This window comes from Rattus rattus, chromosome 2, assembly GCF_011064425.1.
Source record: "Rattus rattus isolate New Zealand chromosome 2, Rrattus_CSIRO_v1, whole genome shotgun sequence".
Lineage (NCBI taxonomy): Eukaryota > Metazoa > Chordata > Mammalia > Rodentia > Muridae > Rattus > Rattus rattus.
In genome coordinates, this window is record NC_046155.1 from 100,519,533 (window position 1) to 100,535,476 (window position 15,944).

The following is a 15,944-nucleotide window of genomic DNA, read 5'->3' on the forward strand; positions in this document are numbered from 1 at the left end:
ATAACTTTCTGGCTCAGAAGTCCTACATCTGTTCGAGTTGGTCCTGGCAATCCCCAAGATGTCTATAGGAGAAATTGTTGGTCCCCTTACCTCCTTCCTATTTTGGGTCGGATAGTCTTTTCCAAGACTATCAGTCTAGGTCAGGTCAAAGAACACTGGGACCTGGTTTCTCGTGGGTCTGGCAGTGTGTGTCTGGCAGAACGCCCCTGGTCTTCCCGCCACCCCACCACGCCAGCGATGTCGGACAGGATAGAGCGCCCTCTTCTGATAAAAGGTGGGAACAACTTTGACTCAGTGTTTCTGAGATGGGTTTTAGAGGCTCTATCTGCAATGTGATTTTTGGTTTATTTTATTTTATTATTTTATTTTATTTTCCGCTCCTTTTGTTGGATGCGGTAGCTGGTCATAGGGAAAAAGTTTGAGGTAAAATAGCCAAGGCTGGGGCAAAATTGGCTTAATGTTTTGGAAGTGCAAAACTGGATAATTTGATTAGAATGAAGGTAGAGGACTGGAGAATTGGGTCAGGTAATGAAATAATTTGGGTATCACTGAATTAATTTTATGTTCTTTCAACAGGTGATGGCATGCAGCCAGAGGTAAAATGACAAGGTGACTTATTCAACATGTAAAAATCTTGTTTCCAGAGCCCTCTGACTGCTCTCACGTACTCAAAAATAGTGGGGACAGAGCGGACCTGGGGAGGCTTGGCTTCAAGAGACGCTAGATTATAAAGAAAGCGAGGAGTCCCGGTCGCCAAAATGGGGAGGAGCCAGTGAAGAAACGGGCCCAGTTTCCTCTTTAAGACCCACCCCAGAGCGCTGGCCCCGCCTCACGCCGTTGCTGCTGCGACCCGCCCCCTTCCACTCGCCCCCGGGCTGGGCTGGGGCTCCCGGTTCCGCGCCCCTGGCTACGGGGGTACGGCCCCCTAGCCACCACTACTTGGGTAAGTAAGGAGGGAATGCAGTTCGGGCCACAGGGCAACGCCACTCTGGAAGCCCAGCCACGAGGTCTGGCCTCCGTAGGCCTGTAGTCTAGATGTCTGCCCGCCTTGTGCCTACACTCGGAACCCCGGGAACCCCGGGAACTGCAGGCATCCAGATGTTGAACCGACGTCTCAGTGGCAGGGTTAGGTGTGCCGGGTTTAAAGACTGCCCAATTTATTCCGCAGGGCCTTCTGCTCAAGATCCCTCCAGGCACTGCGGATGGAGGCGTGGGGGAGCCTTGGAACCTCAGACTAGTTTTGAATCCCTGCCCTGCCAGTCACTAGCTTGTGGCTTTGAGTAAGTGGTTTTTTTTTTTTTTTAAAACTATCCTGGGACTCAGTTTCCTTTTCTGTGAAATGGGAAACCAGAGGATAGCACCTGCTCCTAAAATAAACAGAACTAAAAGAGATATTGTATATCAAGTACTGAGCTCAGAATATAGATTCTGACAGAAGTGTGGTAGTGAGATTTTTAGGGACTTTGGATATAAAGTGGTGAAACTTCTACAAAAGCAGTTTTCAGAGTCCTGTAATCTCAGCAACAGGGAGGCAGAGACAGAAGGATTGGGAGTTTCCAGCAAGCCTGGGCTACACAGTAAGATCCTTTCTCAGGAAGTGTGTGCACACACAAAATAAAATGAAGTCAACTAAGTAGTGCCAGTAAAGAGAGTAAGGCTGTCTAGGAGCAGAACTTAAGGTAGTGAGCTCCTAAAACTGAGAGTAGTGACCATGGTAGAGGGGCTTTAGAAGTAATATAAAGATTTCCTCTTGTACAATTCGAAACAGGCTCAGGATGGTTAGGTGACTTGTCCAAGGTCATACACTGAAAAGGGAGGCCAGGCATAGTACCAAGAAGTGGAACCAACCATCTTTTCTGTTTGTTTCTGACACTGTCCTGAACCACTCTCTCTACCCTACTTGGGGATCTGGTCTTCAGTCAGAGGAGCCCAGTGGCTCCCAGGGGATTTGGAGCAGCTGGCTTCCGGGAGGAGTATTAGGAGGAGGACTGGGTTAAATCTACCTCAAATAGAGTCTGGGTGTGGGCTGGATGGGGAAAGTGCTCTTGTCCAGGGCCCTATCCAGAGAATGGGTGGGATCTGGGAGGGTCATCAGTGCCACTTCCAACTCCCAGAGAGGTGCTTGACCAAATATTTATTGCTCCAAAGGGGAGAAAGAACTTGAGAACTTGGGTCAGACTGCTTGATCTGGTCTGGCAGAGAGGGAGGTGGAAAGGCTGAGGAAAATGTGGAGGTGTGTCACCTGTTTCTGGAATGCTAGGAGGCAGGGCCTGAGATCAGAGTTCTAGTTAAGGGTGGGGCCAGAGAGACTGACGGCTTGAGACCAGAAGGGCCGGTTTTTATGTATATGCATAGCTGTAGTTTGGCACCAAGACTAAATTCTGAGAATGACTGTTTCCCAGGTTCAGCTTTGAGGAAGAGACTCTGCCTCTTGGTTTCTCCATCTTTATAATGGGAACAGGCAGATTGGTTCATGGGTACAGATATGTTGTATTTGTTTTCTTTTCTCTTTTGCTCACTCCAGTGCTAACCTGACCTTCCTGTGTAGAGTTTTTGGTCCAGAGAGAAAGGGTCAAGAAAATTAGAATTGAAATATATGACTCTTTGTGGACCCTATATTTCCTTACTTCTGAGCCTGGGTAGAATCCTGCTTTATCTTTCCTTCTATACACCTATACACCAGAGGGGTTTGGCTAGTGTTATTAGTGTATACTTAGCTGTTATACTGCCTGACTTTAGAATCTCTCTGTCTGTCTGTCTCTCCCTCTCTCTGGTTTCTTGAGACAGGTGTGTGTGTGTGTGTGTGTGTGTGTGTGTGTGTGTGTGTGTGTGTGTGTGTGTCTCCCTGGCTGTCCTAGTAATCACTCTGTAGACCAGGCTGGCCTCAAACTCACAGAAATCCACCTGCCACTGCCTCTCAAGTGCTGGGATTAAAGGCATTCCACCACCCAGCAGACTCTTGTCTGAGGGAAAAATCAGTTTCAAGAGCCTTCAAGAGGCACTGGGTATTGGGAAGCTACCAGAAGCTGATCAAGCAGCTCTGACCTGCACACAGCAAGCCTAGGCTATCACCAGGCCTGATTCTGCAAAACCTTTCACCCTTAAAGCACGTGAGGCTTCAGGCAGGGACAATCATGGGATGGAGGTTCTGCCAGCTTCCATGGAGTCCCTATGCACTGGATTGCTGTGCCTGCAATCCCAGAGTCTAGGGCAGGCCTGAAGGTGCAGCAGGGCCCTGCACTGGTGAGTGAAACAGAGAGAACTAAGAGGTTTGGGGGTGGGCGAGTAGGCCCAGGCCAGTCTATCCCCAGTTGGTTTAAGTTTGGTTCTTGGATCCGTGGAAGACTAGATAAACCAACTCCTGCCGTCCAGGGCCAACCTAGACTGTCAGAAAGCTGAAGAGAAGACCTTTCAATCTGTTTCAAGCTTTATCTTAGTGTAGGTAGAATTCATTGTTTTACTTCAGAGCCTGAAGTTGAGTGTTGCCTTGGGATTCTGAGTCTTCCTCATCTGGGACAGGAGCTGCCAAAGTTTAGGAGTCCCCTCAGGCTTCGTCCCCTACATTTTGGATTGAGCCTGGGTGCTAGCATTTCCACTGTGCCCTCAGCCCTGCTGCCTGGGTCGCTGACAACACACTTTCCATCCTTAGGTCTGACAAGATGTACCAGGTCCCATTGACACTGGACCGGGATGGGACCCTAGTCCGGCTCCGCTTCACTATGGTGGCCCTGATCACGGTCTGCTGTCCACTTGTCGCCTTCTTCTTCTGCATCCTGTGGTCCCTGCTCTTCCACTTCAAGGAGACAACATCTACACACTGTGGGGTAGGGCTTGGAGGGTACTGGTAGCTCATAGTAACAGAATTAGCCAGTTCTCCTGCAGGCTTCATCAAATATGCTGGGTTACTGGGTGGGAGTGGGTTGTTTGTAAATTGAGGTCTCATGAATTAGGCTCCTTTTACTTTCTATGAAAGCTGTAGGAACTGGGGTCACTAAAGTTGGGCAGCCCCCAAACCCAGAACCTTGGCAGGTATAATCCCAGCACTTGGAAGTTAGAGGCAGGTGGATCTCTGAGGTCAACTTGATCTTCATAGTGAATTCCAGGCCAGGCAGGGTTATATAGAAAGGCCCTGCCTTAAAAGCAAACAAAGAACTAAAAACCCAGAATCCAATTACTGCTCCATAAAATAACAGATTCAGGAGCTCCAGGACTTCCTGGAGGGGGAGGGGGAGGGAGAGGATGGGACTGGGATAGAGGACATTGTAGGTTTCACAGTGTGTCATTTTGGGCTTATGCCTGTGTCTGTGGGAATGCAATTTTGTGCATGTATGTGATTGTGAGGGACATGCCTATATTTAATGGCCTCAAGAACGGTTGTATGTGTGAGAGAAGCTCTGTGTGGGGACCTAGTTATGTGCATGAATATGTGTTCTAGGGTGGATCCCATGCCCTCTGAGGGCACTTGAGCTATGCAAAAAGATTTGAGAGTTTTTCCATAAAATGTGAGAATAAACAGGGTAATGCATGTGTTGGTGTCTGTTATGCTCCTTCACTAATAGCGCTATCTGAGACCCAGAGAGTAAGCATCAGTTTCTATGTCTACAGAGAGGGTGATGGTGCCTGCCCTGCTCCTTTCTAAGACTAGGGTAGAGCTCCAGGTAGAGACAACATGGGAAGCTGGGTTGGGGAGTAGAAAGGGTCTAAAACAGGACGAGGAAGGGGATGAGAAAGAGTTAGAGATCGTAAGGTGAGGAGGTGGGTCAGGAGATAGAGGCAGGGCCCAGGTGAGGGAAAGTCTGGACCTGGAGGTTTGCTAGCCTTAGAGGGAGCTCTGAAGGCCCAGTGGCTACCTTTCTATGATCCTCACCTCCTGTGAAAGACCATCTGCCCCATAGGAGGTCTAGGTCTAGCAGAGGACTCTGTCCGGGAGTTTGGGGTGATGGTCCACTTCTTTTGTTCAATATGACTTGAAAGTTTTCTTTCTAATTTGTAGACATGATTTTTGATGAGAGATAACGGAGGGGATAGAGAACCCAGAGGTGGTGGCTCCTGCATGTGATCCCAGCAGTGGGGAAACTGAAGCAGAAGGACTCACTTGAAATAGAGGTCAACCTGGGCTAAAGAATGAAACCCTACCTCACCCCTTTCCTCCAATAAATAAGCAAAAATGAATGGAAAGAACAGGACTGGGAGAAAGGAGAGTAGCTAGGTAAGCGGTTCTTAACCATGAGGGAGGGAGAGTCACATATCCTGCACATTAGATATTTACATCATGATTTGCAAAGTAGCAAAATTACAGTTATGAAGTAGCAACAAAATAACTTTATGTTTGGAGGTCACCATGACTTTAGGAATTGTATTAAAGGGTTGCAGCTTTAGGAAGGTTAAGAACCACCGAGCTAGGTGATCTAAGATCATTTCCTGCCTTAGTGCTAACTTAAGATAATGCATCATGTGTTCCCATTACCTAACTCCTGTCCATCCCGAAATTCCCTTCTAAGGTGTTTCCTCCTCTGGAACACCTTGCATGGCCTCTCTGAGTCAAGCTTAACTCCTTCTCATAAGTGCCTGCTGTTCTTGGTGTTACTGCCTACCTTTCTCTCATACCATATCTGTATCTGTCTTCCTCACCATACTGGCGTCTCCATGAGAACAAACACTGTACTGAGTCAAAAAGTATTTGTTGAGTAAATACATATGACTTCCCAGTCTAGTGCCTTGGGAAAGGCAGGTTAGTCCAAACAGAAATATAAAGCGTTTACAGCTTATAGGTTAAACAGTACATTGTTTGCTCTGCCCTTCTGGCTGGCCCTGAGGGCTAGCGGGACTAATGACCTCAGTCTACCTGACACCCACTACCCACGCATGGTACACTAACTAGTTAGGGAACTTAAGCATAGTGGCCCTTGGGAATATTTCACCCCCACTTCCTGGGACTCTTCTGTTGGATACAATTGAAGCTTTTATTTGTGGTTTGAGTTTCCTACTCAGAATATCCAAGGGAGGGCCAGCCCTGGGCTTAAAGTAAGTAGCCCAGCCTAACGCACCTGTCAGTAATGGCAGCCCTCTACTTACTCACCCCAAGTAACAGGGCGCTTTGTCCTTCAAGTAACCTGTTTTAAGGAGGTTTAGTAACTAACAATGAACTCTTTTTTTTTTAAAGATTTATTTATTTATATATATATATAAGTACACTGTAGCTGTCTTCAGACACACCAGAAGAGGGCATCAGATCCCATTATAGATGGTTGTGAGCCACCATGTGGTTGTTGGGAACAGAACTCAGGACCTCTGAAAGAGCAGTCAGTGCTCTTAACCACTGAGCCATCTCTCCAGCCCTGAACACACTCTTTAAAAAAAAAAAAAAAACAAAACAAAAAACCAAACAAACAAGAAGCATAGATTTGGCCGGTGGTAGGTTGGGGTGTTTGAAACAGGGTCTCACTATATAGCTCTGGCTGGCTTACAATTTATGTTGAACAGGGTGGCCTCAAACTCACAGAGATCCACCTGCCTCAGCCTCCCAAGTGCTGGGATTAATGACATAACACTACCATGCCCAGCCAACATAGATTTTCTTTCCAGTCCTGGCCCTAGTCTTGCCTCTGCTGTGACAAGCATAGACTATGCTTTCCTCCTGGTTTTATGTCAGTCCTGCATAGATGAGTCCATCCAAGGAGTGTAGCTCTAATTTTTGCAGGCAACCTTCCAGGATAGGATCTATAGGCTCCTGACAACCCTAACTACGTCCTTGGACTGGATCCAGTTGTTAACTGTGTTGTCTTTGTTGGACCCAGATCTGGATAATTGGACTAAAGCTGGCCTGGGCAATACAGGCACAAGCAATGCTACTTATTCCTATTGCTGTCAGACTGCTGTTGATGCAGCCCAAGCTACTGTTAGCTGTTTCTGTATGGATACAGGGTGAGCACTGCTAGCTCGTGCTCAGTCCTGTCAGGATTCTATTTACTCGTTGTGTTTGTGTGCTTGCAAGCATGTGCACTCATGCCTGCCTCTGCCGTGGCACATGCATGTCCGTCAGAGGGCAGCTTTTCTCCTTCTGCCTTTACATGGGTTCTGAGGGTCTAATTCAGACCATTAGGCTGCAAAACAAGAGCTTCTCCCCTTCAGCCATCTCACCAGCCTTTTGATTCTCTTAACACAGGTTAGTCAGCTCTCTTAGTGATCTAAAAACATAACCCAGTTGCATTCCAATAAAAAATGAGCCAGATCCCTTTTTTTTTTCTTCTTTCTCTTCTTCTCTTTCTAGAAACCTACTTGTCTCCTCTGGATGCAGTATTTAGAAAGGTCTCCGCCTCCGTGCCTGGCAAAGGAGCTTAGTGGGCTGACCTTAGTCACTATCACTTCTTACACAGTGTTCTGGGATTTATGAGGTGGCCTTGTTGATTTTGAGAAGGCTGTGTGCCTGGGCAGGCATGGAGAACTTGGCCTTGTGGGCGGAGGGCAGGCCCTGAGGACCTGGGGGTGGGACCCTCTGGTCCGGAGCAGTTTCAGTCTGGCTGGAGTCCTCAGTCCCATCCCAGGATTCTGCAGCACCCAGTGTAAGTGTTTCTTGATCACCCTCCCAATCCCACCCCATTCCTGATGAAGAGCTAGTTTGGCGGACTGGGTTCCACTCCCTCTTTAATGGGAGGAAGTATGGAGTCCAAGGAAAGATTCAGTCCTAGGCCTTTTACTCCAAAGCCAGATCTCTCCTCAGCGTGTCCCTAAAGAGAGTCCTGGGATAGTCATGGTGACCAGGGCCATAGGGACCATGGAGGGTGACTTCTCTGCCAGGAGGGAAGGAATGGGAAAGGCCGGCTTCCTAGTGTGTATTTAACCTGGATGGGGGCTTTTGGGGTTTGACTCAGTGCACTGAGCTGAAGCTGAAGGGAGAAGGTTCTCAAGACTCCCCCCTCCCCCCATTCCTCTGTTTTGGATTGGGATCAGAGGGGAAAGGGATGGACATTTTAGGCTCTACAGAATCAGAGTGCTGCTGCCCTGTGGCTTGGTTCATTTAGAGCCTGGGGGTGGAATGGCTGGTAACTTGTGGTTCTGCTGAAATGGTTCCTAGGACATTCTCATTGTTCCTAGTTGAACATGGGTGAGAAGGAGGAATGTGATCAGACAGGGTCAGTGGGAGGTCTCAGCTAGTCTGAGCCAAAGGTCTCTAATTTAGAACCATAAGCTGCTAGATAACAAGGGGCTTCAGTCCAGGCACTTGGTCCTGGTACAGTTCTGAGCCTTTGTTCCTTCTCCTGTGTGATGGGAATAATAACTTCCACTTCTGAACCTTCTCCTCAGTTGCCATGAGGATGGCGATTGTGAAGTGAAGCCATCACAGTTCCAGTGTTCAGGCCCCCGGGATCCTCTGCCCTTTAAAAGGTGGAACTATAGTATCAGTGTGCCATGGTTCCTGAGAGCTGCCCCTGCCTGTCTCTGCCACTTCTGTCCCATCTCTCTTCATCTTCTTCCTCTTCTGCCCTTCCTTCCATTTATGTTCTGGCTTTTTCTTGTGCCAGCTCTAGAAAAGGCTCTATTTCCCCAGGCCCAGGTATCCTACCAGGCCCCAAGTTGTGCCCCTTGCCTTGCTTGGACCACTCCTCACAGGATGTTCTCTGCGGCCTTGGACCCCGATGGGACTGTGTTCCGGCTCCGCTTCACGGCCTTTGTCTGGTGGGTCATCACTTTCCCCCTGTTCGGCTTCTTCTTCTGCATCATCTGGTCTCTGGTGTTCCACTTTGAGTACACGGTGGCCACTGACTGTGGGGTGAGTCCCAGCATCCCAGCACCGGGGCAGGGGCAGGTTATAAGGTAGTGGCAAGGGGAAGGATCAGCAAGTAGGCGAGAGGTGGAGGGTCAGCGGAAGGAAAGTGACAAAGGGCTGGGGGTGAGGCAGGTCAGGGTGAGTGGAGAAATGAGAGGCAGGGACTCTAGGTGGTCTCTACCACCTCTAATGTGGAAGAGGATTGCAGAAAATACAGAGGAATTGGGGCAGAGTGTGGTGAGAGTGAGAGGGTCAGGGGAAGGGGAGGATCTGTGGCTGGGCAGGATAGGTGAGGAGGAGGAGGAGGAAGAAGGTGCTTAAAAAAACTAGATTAGAGGAATCGGGAGACGATGGATATGAGAGGCCAGGGGCCAGGATGAGTAACAAGTAGTTTTATCTCAGATTAGGGGATCCCTACTTGGATTTCTGTTCTGCAGTCTTCAAGGTCAGTTTCTTCACTGGCAGTCCTAGGCCCCACAGCCTGGGTCCACTCAGGCTAGCTAGAAACCAGGTTGGACTTCCTGCTTTCTAGATCTCTATTCGGTCTTTTCCTAGGGCTCAGGAGTGCAAATTGTGTGTCAGAAAGTATGGAGATGAATATTCAGCTGCTCTTAGTGTCCAGTTCACATAAGAGATGATCTCTGGGTACAGTTACAGTATAGTGAGTTGGATTTATTTATTTGTGTGTCTGTGTATGTGCACATAAGGACAGCTACCACGGGAAGCCAAAAGACATCAGATCCCCTGGAACTAGAGTAACAGGTAGTAGTGTGCTGCCTAAGATGGGTGCTAGGAGCCCTAACTGTGTCTTTTGGAAGAGCAGCAAGTGTTCCTATCTCCTGACCCTGAATCGGGATTCTTATTGTGATAAAAGGGAATGCAGGGACACAGGGCTCAGAGGAGACATTTAACCTAGCTTAGATACCGAAGACACCTTTCCTAGGGGAGGGAGCTTGCTGCTGGACTGTGAGGAGGTGAGAGAGGATCATTGTGAATGCCAGGCTAACAACTGTGGAAAGATTTCGGGCAGTAAGAGACGCAGTCAGGTTTGTGCTTTAAAGTTCATTCTAGCTTCTGGCTGGAAAGAGGATAGGGATCAAGAGTAAAGAAAGGAGAGTAAGCCTAGTGGTGGTGGCTCACACCTTTAAGCCCAGCACTTGGGAGGGAGAGGCAGCTAGATCTTTGTGAGTTCAAGGCCAGCCAGGTCTACAAGAGTGAGTTTTAGGATAGCTAGGACTACACAGAGAAACCTTCCTTGAAAAAAAAAAAGGGGGGGGGGGAGGGTTAGAGAGATGGCTCAGTGGTTAAGAGCACTGACTGAGGTCCTGAGTTCATTTTCCCACAACCACATGGTAGCTCACAACCATCTGTAATGGGATCTGATGCCCTCTTCTGGTGTGTCTGAAGACAGCAACAGTGTACTCACCAACTTTAATAAATAACTAAATGTAAAAAAGAAATCAGGATTCAGTGGAAATCCTAGTACAGCTCATGCTGCTGGAGACCAGTGCTAAGACAGAGACTGTGAGGACACATGAGAGAGTGGAACCCAGAGGAGGAGTAAAAGGATCATCAGGAGCTGGAGTTTTCGTCAGGTTGGTAAGAGGTGGAGGACAAGAAGGTAGATAAACCTTCCATAGTTAGTATGTGCGTGTGTTGGGGGAGGAGGGCTTTTTGCCTGCAGCCAGAAGATTTATTCTTTAATGGAATAAACTGATGGTTTGTGTGTGTGTGTGTGTGTGTGTGTGTGTGTGTGTGTGTGTGTGTGTGTGTGTGTACCAGAGGATATCTTTAGGATGTCATATCTCAGAGCCATCCACTTTGTTTTGTAAGACAGTCTCACTTGGCTAGACCGGCTGGCCAGTGGGCCCCAAGGATCTCCCTACTTTTGCCTCCCCAGCACTGGGATTATAAGTACACGCCACTCTGCCTTGCTTTTTGCTTTTCTTTTTAACCTAAGACCTACGGCTCAAACTCAGGTTCTAATGCTTGCATAGCAAACATTTTACTGAGCTATCTTTCCAGTCCCTGGTTAGGGGATTTCTTGAAATTTTCCCTCTATGAGTTTCTGATCTACTTCCCTATTAGAATGGGGAATCTTTGCCCATCAGTGCTTTTAGCTCTGGTTTTACAGAGATATTTGAAGTGAACTGTGTATATCTGGTAACTGATAGTTTCTGAGATTGTTGTTGGCACAGTTAGTGAATTAGGGAAATTTAATTGTTGGAGAAGGAAGTGGAAATATTTACCTGATGATATGTGTATGTTTGTATCCGACGGATGAGGCAGTCCCTACTTTTAAGCTCTTGCCTCATCTTTAATCTGAAAGCAGTGTGTGAAGACAGCCTGACGTCACTAGCCTCACTTCCTCTCAGTGAGTAGCCTTCAGATACTGGCCCTGTTCCCTGCTAAGTACCTGAGCTTGGGAAGTTGTCTTCAGAATGAATATTCTAGAAAGGCCCATTTAAGCACTCAGGGCACAGAGAGGCTGTCAAGGCAGGAGAAGAGGTTCCCCTCATTAGTTGGTGAGTTGCCTTTCCCTCTAAGTGGTTTCTCAGACTCAGTAGTCCTGTGGCTCACAGCCTTTTCTCATGCTTTTCAAGGACACCCACCGTGTGCCTGACACTGTAGATGGTCTATCACCCTGCAAAGCCAGGCACATGCTCTTAATATCAGCACTCTCAGGGGAATTTGTGTGAGTTCAAGGCCAACTTGGTCTACATAGCAACTACCAAGCCAGCTGAGGCTTCATAGTGAGACTCTTAGTTAAAGAAAATTAAATAAATCCCATATGAGAGAGGTGACATAACCATATTGCCAATGAGGACACTGGGGCTCAGAGAGGTGAAGGGCCTTACTCCAGATCACCTAGTTGGTAAAGGCAGAGGTGGAGTGCAGATCCAACTTTTAGAGCAGCTTCCCTGAAAACTCCGCACTTGGCTTCCTCTGGCAGTGCTCTGGTGACTGCGAAGTCCGGGATGGCCTACCCCATTCCCTGGGAGCTCCCTCCAGCATTGTCCACCATCCCAGCAGTCCAGAGACTCATTCAGCATCATCAGAAGAAAGGGATGGAGTTTCCAAAACTATTTCTGAAGACCTAAATTCTGGACATTTCAGACTTAGAGCAGAGTTGCTGAGCTGCTGGGCTGTACAGTGCCCTGGCTGTTGTTGAGAGTCTAAGAGTGACTGTAGACAGTGCGGGCAGTGGGTCGGCAGCTTCCTGTACTGGAATCTTTTAGCAATGCTCACCTTCCAGACCCGCATGCCACACAGGTTCACAGTGAATGTTCTGTCATGCAGGAGACCCTCGTCCTATCTCTGGGTTTCTTTTGAGACAGGTTTCTTGGTAGCCCTGGCAGGCCTGGAGCTTACAGAGATCTGCCTGCTTCATCTCTGCTGAGATTAAAAGCACGCACCACCACACCTAGCAGAGCTGTTTTCTTAGAATATATCATCAGGAGATTCCTTTCTTTCTTTTTTGTTTTTGTTTTGTTTTGGAGACAGGGTTCTCCTGTGTAGCCCTGTCAGTACTGGAACTCACTCTGTAGACGGACCGAGCTGGCCTTGAACTCAGAGGTCTGCTTGCTTCTGCTTCCTGAGTGCTGGGATTAAAGGTGTGCAACACCACTGTCCAAATAGATCCCACTTCCTTAAACACAATCACATGATTAGACTAGGGATTACCTGTAATTCCTGGCTCCCCTCCGGATCTCAAAGCATCCTCTACACATTGGTGCATCTGCCTAGGGGAACGAGTGGAGCCGGAAGCAGTGAGAGGAACAGCGCAGCAGGACTTTCCAAAGAAAGTCAGGAAGGTCTGTGACTCATCCTGGTCTTTAGGACTCAAACCTGGAATCCTGGGATGCCCACAGAGCCTTCTTTATTCAGGCACTGCCCCAGCTATCGGCAGGAGAACCTGCCCAAACTTGTAGGTTCTGGTTTCAAGAAAAATGGAGATAGTCACCTTGCCCTCGTTTAAAATTCCGGACAGACTAGGGAGTAAACATGTCAGTCCTAGGTCCTAAAAGTGGAAGGCTTGGTAGGGCACCAGGAGGAGAACTTGGAAGAGAAGGGAGTGGCTTTGATAGATGGGGAGAAGGCTCTCCTGGTGGGCAGCAAAGGGGATGCCTAGACTCCTGCGTTAACTCTCTAGGTGCCCAATTACCTGCCGTCGGTGAGCTCTGCCATTGGTGGGGAGGTTCCCCAGCGCTACGTGTGGCGTTTCTGCATTGGCCTGCACTCGGCACCCCGCTTCTTGACAGCCTTCGCCTATTGGAACCATTACCTCAGCTGTGCATCCCCGTGCCCGGGTTACCGCCTTCTCTGCCGCCTCAACTTCAGTCTCAATGTGGTGGAGAACCTGGCACTGCTTGTGCTCACCTATGTCTCCTCCTCCGAGGACTTCAGTGGGTGCCTGGACAAGGGAGGGGTGAAGGGATCGGGAAGCGGGTGCAGCCCTCCACCCTGCCTAAGGGTGAGGGTGGTGTCCATCCTCCTCTCTCCCTCCAGCCATCCATGAAAATGCTTTCATTGTGTTTATCGCGGCCTCCCTCAGTTACATGCTCCTCACCTGCATTCTCTGGCGGCTGACCAAGAAGCACACAGTAAGTCAGGAGGTACGGTCCTACCCCTACTGGGCACTAGGAGGCCCTGAAGAAAAGGACATCTGTCCTCAGGATGTGGGTAATAACGGGTAACAAAGAACTTTCTAATAGGAACCCAGAGAAGGATATGGGGCTCTGGGCTGAGGTTTGGAGAGTGGAAAATGGTTGATTCAACCATTTGGATAGTACTGGAGAATATATAGAGACTGGAATTGGGGCCGAAATCAAGGGTAGTAGCTATGCCCAGTGGGTTAGAAACACTATGTCAGTGGACTGGTTTGTAATAACCCAGCCATGTATGTGGCCTTTCTTTGCCCCACGGAACCTGAAAGTGTTGGGTTGGTGGGTGGACTTCAAGTTGGAAAGGCAAAGAATAGCACTGTTTCTTGGTTTCGTTGTTCCAGCCCCCAAATGCTCATCATTTTTGCTGCCCCTGCTATACTCGCCCTTCCATGACTATCTTGGTGACCGGTGGGGGTGGGGGTGCGGAGTCCCAACCTTTAGGAACCGAGTCTAAGAAGGAAGCCCACCAATATATACCCAGCAAGCTGCAGAGTGATCAGATAGCCTGTCCTCTAGGATCGCAAGTCCTACAGCTGGAAACAACGGCTCTTCATCATCAACTTCATCTCCTTCTTCTCGGCGCTGGCTGTTTACTTCCGGCACAACATGTATTGTGAGGCTGGAGGTGAGGCCAGGCTAGGATCTGTAAATAAGTGACTTCAGAGCAACTGTGTGGTTTCGATGGTGGGCAGTGGTCTTGGGCGCTGTTTGTCACTGGCTGGTAATGTGAATGATTGAAGAAGCCACTAGAGGGTAAAACAGGAGGTTCATCGTGTCCCTTGTGTCCTCGTCACAGTGTACACCATCTTTGCCATCCTGGAGTACACTGTGGTCCTAACCAACATGGCGTTCCACATGACAGCCTGGTGGGACTTCGGGAACAAAGAGCTGCTAATAACCTCTCAGCCTGAGGAAAAGAGATTCTAAACCCTGTCTCTGATGCTGGAAAACAAGAAACCACTCTGGCCTTCCCTATCTCAGTGTCCTCTCTGGGCCCTTCTCCATCTGGGGACTGGGAGAGAAGAGCGGGAAGGGTAGGACAAGGCGGACCCCAGCACTGCTGACTTCTCCCCACCTCTCATCTCTCATGGGGATCTTCAAGAAGCATCACTATTCACTGAAAGGTCCTAAAAAGCTGAGCTGGCAGGAAAGCCCTACCACTTGGTGCTAAAAAAAAAAAGAGAGAGAGAGAGAACAAAAAAAGAAGAGTCCTGAGGTTCATGACTGTCTAGTTTTTGACCTTTATATAGACACGTTTCACTAAGGTTAGGGTCCAGAGCAATGGCTGCTACCTGACGGTCACAGCCATTTCACTCTGGTCATTCATCTGACTGATGTGTCTAGCGATCTACCGTGTACACCCAGAGTGTGTACACCCAGGTGGTGGTTCTATAATTGCCCAGGTGTTCTAGAGGTGTAACCTCTTCCCCATCAGCCTCACTGTGTTCCCGGGTATGCCTGGGGAAGTCTGTTGTGTGACTTCTAAGGGCTTTGGTCTCCAAGGTCATCCAATGGAAGTGGTGTTGTGTTGTACTTGACAGATAACTTGTCCCAGAAGCAGCATCAAGCGTAGGATATATTTTCCTTTCCCATCTAAAACCTCTGGCTTCTTGGAATATGTCTGTCATCCCAACATGTTGGAGGCTGAGATGGGTGGACTGCTTCAGGATCCACGCCACCCTGGGCTACACGTGAGACCTTGTCTCAAAAATGAAGTAAGATGCAAGGCACGGTGGCACATGCCTTTAATCCCAACACAGCAGAGACAGGCAAATATCTGTTGAGTTCAAGGCCAGCCAGGGCTATACAGTAAGACCCTGTTTTAGAAGAAAAAAAAAAAAAAATCAAAGAACCCTAAAATCGCAGGCTTCTGAGACCTTTCCCTCCTTGGATGGGGGGAGGGGTCAGAGGTAGATTTCCCTACTCCAGAATGGGTTCCTTGGCTTTCCTTTATCCTCGTGACTGTCCCACATCCCCATCTTTCATTTGTATATTTTATTTCAAAGGACAATAAATTTTTTTCTTTTGCCAATAGTCTGGGGTGGGGATGTCACTCCCGAGGCTCATTTCTGCGTGGGACCGGAGGTGAAGACTGGGTTCCAGAATGGAGGGGTTAGTCTACAGCAGCTCATTATTTCATCTGGTCTCCCCCTGACCCCTACTACCCAGCATTTCCTAAGCCAGGCCTCAGCCTCCAATTTGGTAAACACAAGTGGCTCAGTGGTCTCTGAAATGATAACCTGGGCGCTGGACAAGAGTCTTCAGTTGAAGCAGAGACCTGGTTATGACTGTAACCCTTCTCAGTAAGGGCCTCTCCCCTTGGAACCACTTCAGGGGCAACTCAGATGTCTGACTGAGCGCACCAGCCTTCAGGCTGCTTTCAAAACCTGTTGGAGCCCTAGACCAGGAAGCCTTCTCCTCACACTTTGCATCCTAGTCCTCAGTGGCATCTGTGGCTGGGTCCCAGAGCTTTGTTAGGGAAATTGAGGGGTGGTGGTAAAGAACCACAA

General features: G+C 48.7%; 1 protein-coding gene across 3 annotated transcripts in view; it reads left to right on the forward strand.

Annotated features, from left to right (window-relative positions):
- Pgap2 (post-GPI attachment to proteins 2) overlaps positions 1-15,466 on the forward strand; it is a 28,005-nt gene extending 12,539 nt beyond the window's left edge. Inside the window, exons 1-8 of one of the 3 annotated variants that reach the window (XM_032893135.1) lie at positions 688-943; positions 1,169-1,280; positions 3,650-3,825; positions 8,598-8,770; positions 12,921-13,173; positions 13,277-13,383; positions 13,951-14,059; positions 14,231-15,466. In XM_032893135.1, the coding sequence (XP_032749026.1) occupies positions 3,660-3,825; positions 8,598-8,770; positions 12,921-13,173; positions 13,277-13,383; positions 13,951-14,059; positions 14,231-14,361 (939 nt within the window). In that variant the 5' untranslated portion in view covers positions 688-943; positions 1,169-1,280; positions 3,650-3,659 and the 3' untranslated portion in view covers positions 14,362-15,466. Of the gene's footprint in view, positions 1-576; positions 944-1,168; positions 1,281-3,649; positions 3,826-8,597; positions 8,771-12,920; positions 13,174-13,276; positions 13,384-13,950; positions 14,060-14,230 lie in introns of those variants that run through there. The other 2 variants (XM_032893134.1, XM_032893133.1) reach the window with 2 other exon arrangements.
- The last annotated feature ends 478 nt before the right edge of the window (positions 15,467-15,944 follow it).